At 48.6% G+C, this 18,840-nt stretch overlaps 1 protein-coding gene across 2 annotated transcripts in view; it reads right to left on the reverse strand.

Annotated features, from left to right (window-relative positions):
* The window catches only part of LOC107264437 (hypoxia-inducible factor 1-alpha), a 44,276-nt gene that overhangs the window by 4,550 nt on the left and 20,886 nt on the right, over positions 1-18,840 (reverse strand). For both annotated transcript variants that reach the window (XM_015732681.2, XM_015732675.2), the window contains exons 8-13: positions 3,289-3,670; positions 3,004-3,211; positions 2,069-2,400; positions 1,733-1,968; positions 1,516-1,658; positions 1,040-1,428 (exon numbers count right to left, since the gene is read on the reverse strand). In XM_015732681.2, the coding sequence (XP_015588167.1) occupies positions 1,040-1,428; positions 1,516-1,658; positions 1,733-1,968; positions 2,069-2,400; positions 3,004-3,211; positions 3,289-3,670 (1,690 nt within the window). The remainder of the gene's footprint in view (positions 1-1,039; positions 1,429-1,515; positions 1,659-1,732; positions 1,969-2,068; positions 2,401-3,003; positions 3,212-3,288; positions 3,671-18,840) is intronic.

Consider the following 18,840-nt stretch of genomic DNA (forward strand, 5'->3'; position numbering starts at 1 on the left):
TCACATAGATTCCTTATATCACACACGGTCTTTGTTTTTCTTACGAGTTACATATAACACACTGACAACGACCAAAGTTCTTCAACGTGATAAAACTCTATATATGCCGCGTTTTTAAAAGGACGAACATATATATATTTAAAATTTCTCTTGATGCCTAATGTCTAAGGGACAACTTTAAAGTTTCTCATTTAAAACTTTGGCTTCCGACGCACACTCGTAGTAGTATATAGATTAAAGATCCTAACATCTAACAGTCGTTCTGGTCTACACTGACTGGCGTCTTGGGCCAAGTCCTTTAAAGCTACGTAGAAACTGGGGCAGTAGACAAGGACGAGACGACGAGGACTAGAACAGGAATGGAACTGGACATTAGTGTAGGAATAGTACAATCGAGATAGTATGAACATGATAATGGGAGAAAAAAGGATGAGCTAAAGAATACGAGCGGAGAACGTGATCGGAAATGATATTTACAAGCGATAATCTCTTAGCGTCGATCGAGTTGACGAATAAACTAGTGAAACTGTTTCGCAATTTCGGGAGGAAGTCCTGTCTCCTGTCTCCTCGCATCCTGCCACCTATCGGGAGTCCGTAACACGTATCCTTTCCCAATGAATTTCACTCCTCTCCTCCTTTCCAGCGCTCCCCACTCAACTCCTTTTATCCCGTTCAAGCTTATCTCCTATGCCCTCATCTCTTTTCAGACTGCGAATTCACGAATGGACGGATAAAAGCTCTCTTCGTCCTAACTGGCATCTGCGAATCAGAAGGAAGAGAGCAAACGAGGAGAAGAATGAGACCGTGTTCTTCCTGGCAAACGGCAACGAGACCGCGAAGAATCTGACGCGACGGAGGGAAAGCGCGAAAGCGGAAGTCTCGTAGAATGAACCTCATGAATATTGTGCAACCGAAATGCACAAATATTAGGGGCGAGAATCGGTAGAGCGCATGCGCACTCGCGTACGAACTCTCATCACTTGCTCGCAATGCTCTTGGAGGACTTTGGTTTCGCTAGACAAATGTAGCCTGCACTTACATCGCACCCTGACACGAGGAGGTTCATAAGAACGCTATTCGATTGCTGCCGAGGATTGGGACTCTCGGTTCCACCGTTAGTACCATTGGTGCGATCAGTCCCACCACCACCACCACCACCACCCCCACTGCCACTGCCCTCGTCCCTGTGTCCTAGAAGTATCCTAGACTTTGGTATTTGCTGGGACATCAACTGCTGGAGCAGCTGACTTCCCGCGCGGGCTGACAAGGCAGTTTGTTCATTAGCAATGCTTATTCGATCCTGAAGGCTAGATGAATTTGTCTCTTCGCATTTGATTCGTTTATTCTCGTTCTCGAATGATGCGCTCGGCGTATGAATTCGCTTTTGGGCGTGTTTTACCTTAATCTGCCGACTATCCTCATTTGTGCCTAGAACAGATTAAGGAAAAATGGCAGCCGTTACGCAACTGATATGCATCTTCTTATCAAATGACAAGGTCTCTTTTAGGCACTCACTCTTTTTATAGGCCTGCCCAAGGACATCGGTTGGATCTACCAGACCTCCGCCATGATCATTACATTTTTTCGTTGATTTAGCATCCGTTTTAAGTAGTTGTGCGAGGCTGGAACTCATATTAGGTTCTTGCTCCTTGTTTATCCTATAATAGTTCAAAATTATAAAATACTTTTATTACAAGCTCCAATAGTTCTCGACGTCAGCTCGTGCCATTACCATTTGGACTTTTTGTCGGGCGGCTGTGCTGGGCCCCACATGACCATATCGTCACTGATGAGAAGCTGCAGAGCCTCGTCCTGATCAGACATAGGGATATAAGGCGCTCTTAAGGCCAGTTCATCGTCCGCAAGAACGTCACTGATACTCAGCATCAACATCTCATCTTCAGAGAGGCCACCGCCGCTTCCGCTTCCACTAGGGCTGCAGAGCGAGTCAACACTCCGCTCCGGACTCTGTAGGAAAAGTAACATTGTAAGAGAAGCATAGATACTTTTTGAAACTGGAGGCGAAAAACAGGAGAAAAGGAACTCTCGAAAGCAGTGCCACGCTTACCTTGCTAAGAGCTGGTGAGAGTAAATTCGGAGTAGTACTACAGGGACTTGGAGAATCTCTGTACATAAAGGGATCGCTGTCAGCTAGACTCTCTCCGAGTTCTCTGTTTCCAAGGGAGTCACCCAAGTCAGTTTCCTTTAAAGCCGAATCTCCAAGTTCCGAGCCACGAAGTTCGGAGGGCAAATCAGGACTCAAAAGAGGACAATAATTCTCGTTGCTCAAAATGAATTCGTCGAGCATGTCGGAGAGGAATGGAGTGTCTTCGAGCGGTACGCAGACGTCTCCAGGTGTTGGCGCCAAGTGAGTAAGATCTTCCGGTTCGTCCTTCAACACTAAAAAAAAATAGAAGCAGTCAAGATTTCAGTCCTGAACTCGCACAAAAGTTATGATGATGACAAATTCAGGAAGAAGAAATACAACCTTTGTATCCTAACTGGAAATTCAAAGAAATATTATTAGAGTTTTGGGCGGTCGGTTGCGCAATACCGCTTAAGGAGAAGTGTCATATAGGAACACACACTGTACTGACTCAAAGCAACAGAGAAAAAAGATATATAGGTTTGCGTGTGTGTACGCGAAAGAGAAAGACAGACTAAAAGAAGGATAAAAGCTTCCACTAGAGATTTCAACGGCGACCTTGGCATCCATTTATTATAATTGCCCCTAGAACACACGTCCCACGTGATGCTATTGCGCGCTGCCAACTGTCTCTCTCTCTCTCTCTCTCTCTCTCTCTCTCTCTCTCTCTCTCTCTCTCTCCCTCTCTCCCCCTCTCCCCCCTCCCCTATTCTATGTATAACAGTCTGATTTTATTTACTCCATTATTCTTCATTGAATCTTAAGATTGATATTAAATTAGCAAAATGAACTTTGGTCTTAAAAACTGTAAAAATCGACCGTTCCCAGTGGACGTATCAATATCGGGAAATACGTACTGGTAAGGCCAGGGTGATCCTCGCTGAAAGTGAGAAAGCCTTTGTTCATGTCCTCGGTGCGAGGCGCGAAGATGCTCGCTGTGGCAGTCTGAGGTGGTGGACGACTTGGCTGTTCCAGAGGAGGAGCCGGGGCAAAGAGGCTTCTCGTAACTGCTTGAGGACGATTCCGCTGTTGCAGCTCTGGACTGTAGTCCAGTATCGGTTTTCCCTGAATAAAGATTTCAGAATAAGTTCTCCTGACCTGGTTATCCACCGAGACTCCGCAGCTTGTCACAGGCCCACTACCTGGAATAAGTGCGTCGTCGGTTTTGGAGGAGCAGGATTCTTCTGCGGCTGGACTTCAAAGTCCTTGCGAAGTTCGGGCTTCGGAGCAAATATCTTCTTAGTAGTAACCACAGGTCTTGGCGCAGGGATCTTCTTCTTGGAGCTTTCTTCCTCCTCTGAGGATTTCTTCTGAGGATGGAAGAGGGAAGCTGTCACGGCCTGAGGTCTGGGACGTTCCGGAAGTGGAACCGAAGCCAGAGGATTTTGCACTGGCAGCAGTTGCGCAGGCGCTGCGTTCACCAGCCCCGGAAGCTGCTGAAGACCGGATGGCTGCTCCAGATTTACGGAGCCGCGAGCCTCCAACTGACGTGCACTATAGACTTCATCCTCACACTCGACTCCGCTGAAACAGACAAGCAACGCAAACATGGAGCCACCTCCTCTGAGTCGTACGATGCGCCGTCCGAGAAACTAAACGACCTTAGATCACAAGGGAAGAGAAATACCCAAATGCTTGCGACTACTCAGGTACAGAATTTACTCTTCCATCGAAAGTTGCCTGCTCTTGCTGTTTCGACTTGCCTACCGAGAAACAGAACTTAGGACGCTCGTTAAGTGAGTTTAACCAGTCACGACGACTCGGTAATTGCGTGGAATTGACCAGCGACATATCTGGGTACGACCAAGAACCGATACAGCGTCAATCTGCGAGACGTCGTTGCAGTCGGATCATCCGAACCACTATATTAATGGTCATGCTAATTCGGACGACTTTTACGAAAACGAATACTCTGACTAAATGAAAGAATCTCTACTGGTTTATGAAAATCTCGTACGCTCGATTGCTCAGGCGGGAACCGATGAGCTAGCTCGTTGATCCGTAGAGATAAAGCAAAGTGCGATTGGAAAAGATCGTGAACCGCTGGAACGTCTGGAACGTCGAGTCGAGTGAAGCCTAGTCAAATATTAAGATGACCAAATATGCCTATGAGATTGATTTAGTTCGTCCTTCTCCTTTGCCTTTGATATCGCGTTACCGTCAGCATGTACTAAGCAACGAGTTCAATGTCAGACTTATGTATGAGCGCGCGCACGTTGTCGGTATCTCCTACCGTTTCTGGTCGCTCTTACGAGGCTGCTAACACGAATGACAATCTAGGTCTAATAATGAGCCGACCGATTGACGAGGGACGACGCCTTAGCGACTGTTTGATACTGGAAAGTTTTATGGAGCAACCAGAGGCGCCTAATAACTCCTGTTACTTCAAGTGGCGCGAGTATCGCGAGTGACACGACGCTCTGCACTAAGTTCTTTCGTTCGCGCTGTACTGCGACGCACTACCAAAAAAAAAAATACGTCAGCGCCTGTTCGCTGACTGGAGATTCACCTGACTTCTAGTGCCTTTACGTTTCTGATAGACGTAGGTCGCCACGATATTCCGCTCTTTGGGGCGGCTATCCATTGCTCATTGCCTAATTTCAAATAATGAGAAAAGAACCTTAGCCAATCTTTAGCCCGTTTACGTATAAACTTATCAGAGTCCGATGAACTAGGGAAACCCACATTGACTTTACGTGATCGATCGCGTCCCAATGTGAATGAACGAAGGATGGGCGAGCATTACGTGCGAGTGTAGGATTTGAACGCGACTCTTTTCGACTCGCTCGTTACAGCTGGCGGAGGTTAGGGCAGGTTAAATATGTAGCAAGTGTTGCTGTAAATAGAGTGACGGTCAGGCGATGAATCTCTTGCGTAATGGAGCACGTGTGGTGTCCCTCATTTTTCCCAACCATCCCAATCCCATTCCTGCCATTTCTGATTCGATCGATCTTCCTGTACCTGATGTTTATCTTACTGCTCGCGGAATCTTATTTCACCCAACCCCCCGCGACCCCTGTGGTCGTCGAAAATTCGATCGAAAAAAAAAGGGAAAAAATTTTAAAAAATCACCCGAAATAAAAATATTGTTTGTCGCTGTTGGAGATTTGCGGAGGCGGCGCTTAATCTGCGCGGTCGGCGAACTTCGTGGACTCTAAAGCGATCATTACATAACTTGGCGAACAACAGGTACACGTTGCCGGCTCCCTCTAATATTATCGTCGCCATTGCCGTCGACACGATCGATCGCACGACATTCCAATTGCACCTGATACTCGCCAATCGGTCATGGCCATTCGCCACCGTCCGAAAGACAATAATGCCAATAAGTCGGAGATCACTGTTTGCGCGGATACTGCAGATTATGGCTTTTCATTCCATGCGGGGGAACGGAGTGAAAATGTCCCGTTGAGGAAACTTCCTGCCTGCGCGGACCTTGACCACCAATGAATCGAGCGCCGGGTTGTCGTTGATCTCTGATGTTTTGACAACACTTGACTAGCAAAGGGCCAAAGGAAGAAGAAGAGTAACGTACGGCTGCATGAGTAACAAGGAGAGAGTGTACACACGTAGAGAGAGAGGAGTTGGAGAGAAGAATTTATCTGATTTTCGGGCTATTGCACTAACAAGCAAGACACACGCAGAGGCAGTCTCTCTCTCTCTCTCTCTCTCTCTCTCTCTCTCTCTCTCTCTCTCTCTCTCTCTCTCTCTCTCGCTCGCTCGCTCTCCCTCCTCGTCACTCAATAAACTTGTGACTCTTGTGTTGTATGTGTGCTAAGCCACAGCGATAACGTGGAACAGACGATACGTGGAACATGAGAAACATGAGATAGCGTATCGCCGGTGTAGGTGAGCCGATGCGCCAAGTCGAGAAGTTGTAAGAGCTTCGCGTTTGAGACCCCCACCCGCCCCACTTCTCACTCACTCGCACGCAGCCTTCGCCGTATCACACGTTCGTGCTTTCTCACTCTCTCACTTTTTTACTATGTAGTTGTCCATAGAAGCCTAAAAACGACTCATCGGCATTCGAATGCGATCGGAAAGTTACGTGAAAAAAAACAAACTGGAAGATGAAGAGAAAAAATGAAAAATGTGATCCTCAGTTCGACCATCGTAGTTCTCTATTTTCTCTCTCTCTCTCTCTCTCTCTCTCTCTCTCTCTCTCTCTCTCTCTCTCTCTCTCTCTCAACTCACTTGTATCGACTAGCCAGAAAGTGGGATGATTTATTTTTCTTAGTTTCGGCTCCTCCTAGCTCCGTCTTCTTCCTGTTACGTTAGATTCTTCGTCTGACCTCCACCACCTTCCGTTCATCCCAGTTACTTCAATGATAGAGCAGAATGAAGTGGTAGTAGGGGACTAACAGGTGGCGCAGGATTTTCATTTATGACGAGACGCAAGAGCAATCAGAGAGTTATCATGAAAAGTCAGTCTGTTTCGGACGCTGAGAAAATGATCAGTCCCGTCCACACGACAGCGTCGATTCCATCGGCCTCGCGACTCACTTTACGCCAGTTATCGCTGATGTGAAAACACCGCTGATATATTCAGTTACGGCTAGTAGAAGAGCGAACAGTCTCCCAGCCTCGTCCCCTCTGGCTGTGATCCTCTCTTACTTTCCTGCTGGCAATTTGCAGGAGAGGGCCAAAGATACGCCGAAATAGCATCGGGCAGCCATGGGAGCGAGCGAGCGAGCGAGCGAGCGAGCTATCGCGAAACGCACGCGTGTGCGTGACTCCAATAGAAATTTTATGGAGGCTCAGCCGGTTGGGTTAGCGACGCGATGTGTTGCAGGGCTAACGTCGAATTTAAAAATACCCGAGGAAGCAGCGGTGCGGGCTCGTAATCCCAGACATTCCCACAGTCGCTAAGCGTAAGTCCACACGGCGAGTTGCACCGTTCGCAGCCAAGGCTCGTACGCGCGACAAGAAGCTACAACTTTGTACGATGCCGGCTCCGAAAGTCACTCGGCGTCTCTTGCAGTCACCCACTGACAAATCCTCGAGCGACTTCAGCCGAGAACACAATTCTGGCCCCTCGCGGCTCAAGGACACTTCGTCCAGGTACCGATTGATCCAAGTCCAAGATATCTTTTTCAAATTCTTCTTTGGGAACTCGCATGAATAATCTACAACGTGCCGAGGTGCACCAAGTTCAAAGTTACATAAGAGCTTCGGTGGGGAAGAGACAAACCGAACGGGTCAAAAGAGGAACTGAACCGAGACGCGTGTTTGTGCGTATCGGTGAGTCAACCGTTAGTCGAGTTCTCAATAAACGACACCCGGAGCTCCACGCGGTCCCCAACAGATTATTAACAAGTTTGAGTTTTCGATGGCAGCAAGCGTTTGGCTGCACCCTGCGACTCCGCTTGGGAATGGGTATCGCTCGTACGTTCGTACGCACACGTGTTTACGCACGTACGCATGCACGGGATCACGCGAGACGCGTGCACTCTTCGGTCCTCGTACCTTTGATCACTGAAAACTGCTCAATGTCTCGTTCTGACCCAAACTCCCTCCCTCCCTCTCTCTCTCTCTCTCACTCACTCTCGGCAACCTATCGCACACTCCCCGCTAGCACTCCCTCTCCTTGCAGCCCCGATGCTTCTCTTTCGTCTCTCTATCACTCTCGCACTGTCTATCTTTATCACTCGCAGCCACATAGGTTCCCTCGTAGGTGCCAGCGCGCGACTGATTCTCCTCCAGTGTTATGCATCTGACGACCGGCAATTGGCAGCACGGATAGCGAGAGACCGAGAGACCGAGAGACCGAGAGACCGAGAGAGCGAGCAGACTGACTGGCAACGTAATCGACACTCGGGAATCGACAACCGGCAACAAACTCGCGACGTACGCAGCGTAGGACTCGCGGATGCTGTCTCGCGTCGAGCTCCCGTCGACGCGGAATTTTGATCTTCGTGAACCGGCAGAGAGTGAGTGAGTGAGTGAGTGAGCGAGCGAGCGAGCGAGCGAGCGAGCGAGTGCAAGAGAGCGAGTGAGGCGAGGAGCAGCACCGTCGACCACCGAGTACTCGACGCCGTGGGGCGCTCGTCACGTGATCCATCTGTCTTTCTTTCTCTACCGGAAAGTCTCCAGTCGCATACTGCGTACGTAGATCGCGGCTCTCGGCTTTGGTTTCGGCTTGGCCATGTCGTCTACGTGAAACCGTTCTCGACGCTAAGCGTCGATCCTCGTCGAGACTATCAGAAAATGCCAATGCACTTGTGCATTAGGATATGTCTCTCTGGAATTGACTCCCTGTTACTCTTTCAGTTACTCCCTGTTACTCATTATTATCTAATGGAACCTCGGAAACATTTGGGATCCGTACACATGTACATTACACTGTGTTCAATATAATTATTCTTATTATTATAAAGAATCTACTCGTTAGGCTCGAAGCGTTTGCAATTAAAGATAGGGAGGAAAGGCAGACGTCGTCGTAGAAAATAGAAAGGTAGTGCGGAGGGGGCGGCAAGGGAACGAACCAAAGAGTGCGCTTTACTTCGTTCGCTGTTTCGCATCGGCTGTTGCATTACATAATCGATGAATAACATCGCGCGCGCGTTTGAGCTTCGCATCAAGGCCGCGCGGCGACAAGAAGACAAGCGCGTGCCGAGGCGAACGCGGCTTAAGGGACCCGCCGAAAGTTATGGAATCATTCACGCGCGTCACTCGCCCGCGCCCTTCGTCACTTGTCCTCGAACGCGTTTTCCTTATTGCGTGAACAAGAGATAAGAATGGTCCTACTAATATTTAATGATTTAATGCTCGCGCCAGGCGCGAACTTAGAACTTCCGGCTGGCGACAGCGCGTGGTTCCCTGCGTCGTGAACTTCACTGAATGTGCTTGATAAAGGGAAGGAAGCAAATATCCGAGCGGCTAATCTGCTCTCTGCCAAAAGTGCGATTGACGCGCGAGGACGCATTCACGTAACCGCTGCGAAACCTTTGTAAGGAACGAGGCGTCGTGTCTTCGTGTTGTGCGTCGACGGAGAAGCAACCAGTTGTTATTTTGAGAAGAGGCACGAGAGCGCCGTGTGATGCCACGATGTTTTGGCATTCGTCAGGCAGACCGGCTACGCGCTGCTAATATCGGCATCAGCAAAGCAAGGATCGACCAATCTAGCCGATCGGCCCGCAAATAGAGCCCGAATATAAGAAAGAGTCAAGGAATCCGATAAGGTTGGCCGATAAACATGCCCTTGTTTCATCAAACTTCTTGCCGCAGCGAGAACGAGAGGTTTGGCCAAGATGGTGCCGAATATCGCGACAGCTGGGCGCCGTTCAATTTGCACTCTGCTCGCGTCAAGTTTTACATTTTTCTGCCGACAGTTATGTTCTTAGCTCGATGCAATCCTCGCGATACATTGTGAGAGAAGTTTACAAAACACAGAGTACCACTCCCCGGCGCCAACGCTTGCTTTCTCTACGTGCCAATGAGATATCCAAACGCGAGAACATAATCGCTCGAGGTGGCTTACAGGACCCCCTTACAGGACTCAGGTACCCCCGTTGCTATCCGCGATTGGATTGTGACGACCCTCGTCGCAGGAACAGATGGCCAGTTCCTTGATATCTCGAAAAGCGGGAGCTGAGTGGGAAGAAGACAGGGAGGGAAAGAAGGACGGGAGCTCGTTTCCCAGTTCCCACACAGCACGAACTGCCGGGGCAACGTGCGACATAACCCCTGGACGTGGTCAGCCGAGCCTTACTAAGCCGATACCGAGGGGCTCCTCGTTACGTAACCTTGTTTGTGAACCTTTGCACCCTTCTCCTTCGCCAGGTGCCAGCAGCAGCCCCACAGACCCCGATCTCGCATTGCTTGGCCCACTGCTCCACATACTCTCTGCATACTTATGCGATTCTCCAATCGCTCTCAACTAGACTCTGCCGGATGACCGGATGATCGAGATGCTGCCTGTGATTCATTCTGATTCAAAGAGTCGCCTGAACTTGGTTTTTCCGCGACGTTAGAGATTCCTCTCCCCAAGGGAGGATTAAAGGGTGCACAGGGCTGAAATTATGCAAACGCGAGTCTGGCCCGACAAGTACACGTGCAGCGACGCGTGGGCAGATGCAGATCGTCGAAACGTTCGAGTGAACCGGTTGAAGGATCTCACTGCTGATCGATCAGGGTTAGCCGCTCGAGAGCAGAAGGCAGTCGGTGGGAGAGAGGGAGAGAGAGAGAGAGAGAGAGAGAGAGAGAGAGAGAGAGAGAGAGAGAGAGAGAGAGAGCCTCGAGACACGTAAGTCTAGACGGAAAACCGTTATTCGGCTCTTGCGACTAGGCGTCTGCTGCCCAAACGAGAAAGGGAACTAAAGAATGAATTCGCGAAAGAGTGGAATGAAGGGATGCCAGAAGAAGAGGCGGACGCGTCGTACCGGCAGCCGGTGTAACTGGTTTTAGCGACGAGTCCCAGTTCCCGTAGCCCGCCGGGATGAGGAAGAGGAAGAGGGAGTGACCACGAGGAGGCTTTGCTCTCTACCTGCTGGTCAGTCGACGCCACTTGGAAGTTATACAAGTGTTGTGGGAAGCATAATTCCGCCGACACAAGCAACGTGTATTATGACATTGACTCTACGCAGGCACGTGCACACTACGTCAATGCTCGAGTCGCTCGAATAGTGCAAATTGCGCAATCGCATTTACTGCTCGACGGAGATTTCAATTTAAAAAGGCGGCCGCCTCGTGACACTTATCGAGGACAGTGATCCTGCTCCAGATGTGGGTACCGGGCGCAACTGCGCAAATTGTTAAATTGTCTACTCGCGCGAATTATGCTGGCCAAAGGGAATCTCCCCCTCGCGCACCCATTATCCTTCTCTCTCTCTCTCTCTCTCTCTCTCTCTCTCTTCCCTACTTATCATTCTGTGTCTCAAACGGGGTCACGTTTTCTCTGTTCGTCACCAGTAAACCTATCGAGCCTTCGTCACCGTTTGCCATTTACACGTGGTCTTTCGGTGAACGTAGCCCATGCTGTGCTCTACTTGTTAGATTGCAACGTGCTGCGAGTCTCGTAAGGCCAACAGCCGAGTGAGTGTCCATTTCGGGGAACCGATACGGAGAGAAGAGCATAGGGATGAAAAAATAGACGACATGTTTTAGAGAATAATAGATTTAGCCGAAGTCTGATAAATCGCTTAAAGCAGTTGTGCAATCACAATTGGAGCTACACGCGGAGTCGAAGGTGAGTCAGCAGAGTCACCGCAACAAGTAGGTAGTAGCGACTCGAAACGGAAACTGCAACTGGAAATGTCGGTGGCTAGCTGGGCAGCTAGGAATACGTAGCCATACAGATAGATAGGTACCTGGACCACTGACAGAGGAGGAGCACGTGTCGCTCTTATCTCACGAGACAACATCTGATTCAGCCGCGTCTTCTACATTTTCCATCCAGATAATAAAGTACACCTGAACAAAAGCAATATTGCTCTCACGTTAAGTGCAATAATAGGACTGATAAACGATGGAAATACAAAAATTCAATTTAGATCAACGTCCCACCGCGAACTGAGCTTGTAACAGGCAATTGAAATATCGAATGAGTGTCAAGACCACTCAAGACCAAGCAGGTTTTCCATTCTCGAAAGAATGAAACTGAAGTGCGTCGTGAGTTCTCAAGGAAGGTATGTGCCTCGTTCCACGTAAGCCGAGCCGTCGAGACTTTAATAACGCCTGCCGATTGTTCCAGGTAGGCTGAGGAGCAGGCGACGTGCAGGCGACGTGCAGGCGACCTACAGGCGCACGCCCTGCGAACCAACCAGCCTAGTCCTTGCTTCTTTCTCCGAAAGCATCGATTAGAGTCGATTCCGCGAAAGCACGAAACGCCGTGACGTTTCTGCGTCGCGCGTATAAGCGCGTCAGTGGATCTCTGCTGCCTGTCTAATTATGCACTGAGCTGAGCCAGCGTCCTCGTAACGGCACATCGCAACTTCCGCCTACGTATTCGCTTGTTGCCTAAATCAAATTGACGCTTTTTCTCTGCTTTTTGTCTTTCTCTTTTCTAAACAGAGAGAGAGAGAGAGAGAGAGAGAGAGAGAGATTCGGCAGAGGGACGACGAGATTCCGTTGGTCCCTTTACTGTCGCTTCCAACGATTGATGTCAGGGACGCGCGACGACGAATGTGGAAAATGCGCCAATCGAGGTTGGACGCTCAGATCAAGAGTTATCCGACGGCCTTCGGCAATTAGGATTCTACAAAATTTTCATCAAATGAAAATAAAGCGAATCGTTCTCTTGTAAATCGCGTAATACGTTCAAGCGGGCACGTGCTTCGGCTTCGATGGTACTCCGACCTCTCTGCTCAACCTTGAAGGCACGTAGTTGAGTCTCCGAGTTGGACTATTAAAGGGTGAAGAGAGGATTCCCCTTTTCGGGCCCATTAGGTACCTCTAATGGATTCATTAGTTGGGGAGTCGGATTCAAATTCAAATTGTAGATCAGGCTGTCGACGCCCCATCTCTTATCAGTAGGTTCTTTAAAAAGCTATCGAGAGATGCGCAAGAGGCCATCGCACCAAGCTGACCGCGTGTTACAGCTTTATCGGCTCGTTACTGCAGACGCGATTAGCAGTCCTCACTACAATGGATTCTTCGTAGTCCTTTTTTCTTAGAACTTTTAACTCGACACATGTGAATCTTACATATGTACGCACGACATGCGGCAATCCAATTAAAAGGAAAAAAATATTCTACTTCGTTATCTCGACAACTATTAAACATTCGATAACGTATTAAAATATTTTAGCAAGTGTTTCTTACGCAGAACTGTTACAATTGTCAGCAATGGCACAGTTTGAACGTAGCTGATTGTAATTGCAATTCATATTTTCTTTTTTCTTTAAATGCATCTTTATATTGGAAAATTGGAGTATCGCTAGAGAATACTTATCGTAAGTAATTGCGTAATGGCGGGATCGGCCAGGCAATAAACTTTCATCTTATCTGAAGAGACTTTTATCAGCGGTAAAAAACAGCCTACGGTCTAGAGTCTCAATAGTTTCCACTGATCGATTCTACACGAATGAAAAAAATTATTCACTGATGATTATGTAAACTCCTCTTAAACTTTTTCCCTCTTGTGAATATACCTTTCGAAACAGTCCGGAGAAATCTATAGATGACAAACGATGGACATGATCGCATAATACATGCAGCCCGTTAATCGAAATAAAGGAAGAGAAGAGTTGGAAATTTTACGAAATTATTAGTCACGTTGTCGATCGCAAGACAAAAGCCAACTCTTCCACTGAAAGAGTTACGTCAACGCGTGAACGTCTTGATAACGACATGAGTCGCATTCAAGTTCAGATACGAAGCAATCAGTGTTGCTAGTATCGTCTCTCTCTTTCTTTTTAACAATTCAAGTAAGCAGGAACTTTTGCTTTAATTATTCACAGATAATATCAAAATTACAGTTTCGAGAGATAAAGTAAATTCTCGAAGCTCTCGAGCATCAAAGTTTGAGTGATGATGAGCAACTATGAAGGAAGATAGAGAGAGCGAGAGAGCGAGAGAGAGAGAGAGAGAGAGAGAGAGAGAGAGAGAGAATCTTGTCATTCACGAGCACATGTTATTAATAGAAAAAGAGGCTTATTGTGCGTAAGAGACCGAGCGCGTACGAGAGCGAGTGTACTTCGTCAGTGTACTAGCGTCACTTTACTGGCTGATGATCTTTCGCAGGCTATCACCGTAGATGGTACTACCCACACTACATGGGAGCGTGCTCCGTCTATCTTGAAATTAGCTATTCTCGTGATTTGCTTGATATAATCGAACGGTCGATCGATTAAGCCTAAACGCATGATTTATCTCGTGGCTCCGGAATGACAACTGACCTCGCTCATGTGGAAATTTATAACAGGCTAAACAGCGAGCAATAGCTAAACTCTAGGTGCAAAGGTATTTTTATTAGCGAACATCAAACAATCGGCGCACAGTAAGATGGCATTTGATGTTGAGGGGATTTGCGAAGCGACATTGAGTTATCTATGAGCAGTGCAGTAAAATAGTATTTTGTCCTTACATTGCCGTTATCGTGTGTTTATATTTCTTTACCTGATGATGTAAGTAAATGGTATTCATGTAAGTAGTGCGTGGCTGTAATACGCGATAACTGCTAAGCGTATCTGCTGGCGCGAGTATGGTGCCCTGAATTAGGAAAGAGACCCGAGGAGAACAGAGTCCATGACGACTGTAGGTCACAGGGTATGATCCGTGAGCGGACGCTTCTATCTCTCGTTCCAGATATACAGGGCTGGCGCAGATTAAACGATATCAACATTCAAATGCAGAAAACAAGAGTGTCTTATCGACGATGGAAAATGTCGACCGGGAAGAGCGTAATCGGCAGATTGAATCACGCCACCAGCACGACACTAGAGCACCTCTCTAGGTCTTGCTTGTAGGTTGAATTATCGAGGGCACGCGTCTTGCGTAAGGATCATCAGGATCCAGGAAGCAGAGTGCGTGTGTGCGAGTGCCAGAGAGGCAGGCAGCTAATCCGAGTGGATCTTGTCGTTTCGACTGGGAGAAAGCTCGTAGCTTTCTCCGTCGGGCGAAGGAGCAGCGCCCGTGGCAGCGGCCCTATATCGCCCGGAGGGACGAACGATGCTGCGCGGCTACAGACCGTGTGTAAGGTGGAGAGGGTGGAGAGGGTGGAGAGGGTGGAATCGTAGGACTCGCCCTTGCCTTTCGCTCTCGCTTATCGTCCGCTTTCTCTTTCGCTTTCACTTTCGATCGACGCGAGGGCTGCCAACGCCGGGGCTATCGACCAGGGTGGCCCCGTGCTTTCGTTCGTATGCGCATGCGCGTCGAAACTCCCCGCGACTCGTTTTCGGCCTATCGGCGCGCAACATCCTTGAACCTGTCGGGCGAGAGATAGCTGAATGGAGCATGGCGAACGGGCGAGGCATCTGCGGCGCGTTGTTCGTCAGCTGACACACCTGAAGGTTGTTTCCGACGACCCTGACCTTCGTCATCGGCATCCGCGAGACTTCAATCTGCCCTGCCTTCTCCTTTCATGTCGAATACTTTAATCGCAATTCTCCGCCCGATCATCTACGCAAGGCATCGATTAACGGCTAACCCCTCAAAGATAAAAGCGTCCAAACCTTAGGGCACGTTTTCACAGGAATCTCTCGGTAATTTAGTTTTTCTTTTTTAGTTCCGATAATGATATTCGTAACTCTAGGAATTGCATGACGCGACGCAAGCTGTTGGAGAAAATCAACGTTGGACGTAAGTGAGAATGCAGGAGGGCAGCAAAAAAGACGCCAACTTGTGAATGAGCCTAATCGAATGAACTTTGGGTAAAAATCAAAATATAAAAGCAATGCACGTAATTGCATGTTTACAGACTCCAGGTGCAAGCGACTATTACGCTCGTGTCTACTACTACTGCTACTTCGTAATTCTGCAAGTGATTAATGAGATCCGAAGTGCGCGTGGCTAGCGAAAAGGGTGCACAGGCATCCCAGAAAGACGCTGACTGATTGCTCTCCAGCCCTGGCCGACCCCTGCGCCTCCTCACTCTCCCTGACTCCTGTCTGGCTGATGGCTGGCACAGCTTTGTATGGTTAACCTGACCTAGGTCAATGAACGAATCTATTTCCCTCGTGCAATTTCGAGAGTTCGAAGGAAGTCAAGTTCCTTCCTGGCCCATTGTGCTCCAGAGTGTTTTTGCAAGTGGGCAGCCTCCGAGGGCCGATCGATCCCACGACACGAGGAAAGGACTAATCTGCGAGACTCGGCTAGACGAGTTGAACACAAGAGTCGGGAGCGACACAAAACGCGTGCAATTGCAAAGGACGAATCACGAAATGGTCTGCGGATTATTGGAACTAGCTTAGATCTTCCCGTGAGCGCGCATTTGTCCTTTCCGCGTTCTACTACTGCACTATATGTAAAAGTGTGTGACGTAGGTCGGTACAGTCAGTTCAGAGAAATGTGGTAATGACGTCCAAGCGCAAAAGGAAATTAGGCTCAAGAGAATAGAAAAGATTTGCTGCTACAGTAAAATCGCACTGAAACAATTTCCGTCAACTTCATGGCAGACGCGACCATCCCACATGAATGTGGGTACGAGCGACAAACGCAACCACATTCGATTATTCTCGAGTCTCGTTTCTCTTGAGACTCCCCACTGCGACCTGTCTTCTTCGCGCTGTTCTAGTTATTGAGCTAGGCGCTTCGCAGGGTTGCCAATCGATCTCGAAACGTCCGAATACGTCGGGGCAGACGGACTTCGACTTCCCTTTAAATAAGATACTCGAATAAAACAATTTCACCCGGACTTCGCAATGCGACCGAGTGCGGCGGAAGAAAGTGACCGAGAAGATGCTTAACTTTCTTGAGGCACTGTACGCACCTCACGTGGTCACGGCGATCAGCTTGAATAACGAATGTGAGCTTTCACAGCGCGATATCGCGCGACGAGGTGAACGAACTGCAGATAACTTTGGCATTGCGTAACAGTTTCAACGTACAGGCAGTCGTGAAATACGATAATTATTCACCACTGTTTGCCGAAACGTTTAAAACAGATATTTCGAAGCTACGTGCATGAAGAAAACAGACGTGCAAACGTCAAGATCAGCATTTGGTAAATTGCAACTATCGCTTATTTTTTTATTTGATTAGGAAAATCGAGTTTTGCGGTTTCTTTATAAATTTGAGTGTCCACTCGAGCGGAGGTGACGGTCGCGCTGAGGAAAAAGGAAGAAAAGTGTGGAGAACCGATAATGCGAAGCTTTCCTGCTTTCGAGGAAGAGAGGCGAAGGACACTCCAATTTGTGGACGAAGAGACGAGATACGTATAACGATGGAATTATATCGAATCGATCGATGGAGAAATGTATTTAATTAATGAGAATAATGGGGACGACATGTCGGTTCCACCTGCAAATGAGTCGGTACAATTGCTCTGGTAGAACAGGGATCTGATTGCGTAAGTCGCTACGAATTTAATGGCTCGATTGCCTCGACAATTCGTTATCCATACATATATTATTCGCGTAGACCTGCCCCCTTCCGGGATCGAATGACTTTTTCAAGATAGCCTGGGTGGTGGTCACTCGACTGACTCGCTTGAGCATCTCGCTGTTATCGTTTAACATAATTTTTGATCAGGGCCAACCTCCTCACCTGGTCACCGAATTCTCCTTCACACATTTCTGGAGTTGTTATCGACTGGTAGAGCCAGACTTGTCACGCACGACTGCCGCTTCCTTTTGACAGCGAGTCTCATAGAAAATGAAGAAACTTCGGCCACCGCGGTTTACCGCGGATTTACATATGTGCTTGACATTTACTGTTAAACCAAACAATCTTTATTGATCACTCCTCTCGCCGATCGCTATCTATTACCACCGTCACTATCGTCACCGATTACTTATATTAGCAGATAATGATCACGAGCAGCATCAGTGACAGCATCGACACTTCCGGCACTTGTCATTGGATATTCCATTTACAAAAGGAAAGTCTTCTTCCCGTGCTCCTACGAGTACTTCCTCTGTGTATCTATGTTGACTCTCCTCGTAGGAAAGTCGAGCCGCTGTCGGTCACAAGGACGTATTTCGTCGCGATCTTCACTACTGTCAACCCAAGCGTCTACATCGTCGCGCGCGCGCTTCGTCCTGGTGCCAAAGCGATAGTGGATGAGGCTCGGAGCTTTCGGGGAGCTTTTTGTCGTAACAGAGAGAGAGAGAGAGAGCGCGAATGAAAGAAGGGATAGAGAAAGATAAAATAAGAGTGCGAGAAGAAGGGCGCCCAGGCAGTAACGATGCGATGCGAGACGCGCCGTGGTTGGTGGCTCGACTGAAAGGGAGAGTGTGCGAGTGACTCCGTTTTGGAGCTGCCAGAGGGGAGGAGCGGTGTCGCATCCCTCTGCATAAATAACAGTGGAAAGATGAAGAGAGGCGTGTGTGAGAGAGAGAGAGAGAGAGAGAGAGAGAGAGAGAGAGAGAGAGAGAGGGGGGGGGGGGGGGGGGGGGGAGAGAGAGAGAGAGGAGAAAAGAGCGAAGACGGAGAGGGGAGAGAGAAAAGGTAAGGCAGGTTCTCGCGTGGCTGTGGGTCGAAAGCACCCCAACGAAAGTCTACCAACACACCGGTAACTTTGCAATCCAGTAGGGGGGTCGAGCCCGAAGAGAGGGTGGTCCGATCCGAGGGAGGAAATTGTATGAAGGGAGCGAAGCTGCTCGATGCTCTCTACCGGGTGCTCCTGTCGAAACGACTATCTTGCTCTCTCTGGCCTTCCACGGCAATTCTCTCGGCAACTTCCGCTACTCCTTTCGTCCGCGATTCCCCTACGTCCCTAAAACATCATTTTGACTACCTGGCTCGTTAATACTTTCCCCCGTGTACCTTCTCCTCGTGTGAGACTCCTCGATTTACACGACCAGCTAGGAGCCTCTACCACCGTACGAACTACCCCGCCCAGGAACACGATGATCCTCCACATCTGTCACGCGATAATGGTAACAAGAAAGGTGCGAAGGAGTCGACATTCCCTGGAGATGCGGCGGAGTCATTCAGGCAGCCGATAAGGTAAAGGAATAAAATGGAAACGAAGAGAGAACGATCTCCCAAAAAGGAAGCTATTGCTGAATTTTTAAACCTTCCGGCCGTCAAGATTTAATGCCACGAATGAAACTAATCGTCCACACTCTTGACGTTCCTTGGATTTAGGGAGA

This window comes from Cephus cinctus, unplaced genomic scaffold (assembly GCF_000341935.2).
Source record: "Cephus cinctus unplaced genomic scaffold, Ccin1 Ccin1_scaffold0013, whole genome shotgun sequence".
Classification (NCBI taxonomy): Eukaryota; Metazoa; Arthropoda; class Insecta; order Hymenoptera; family Cephidae; genus Cephus; species Cephus cinctus.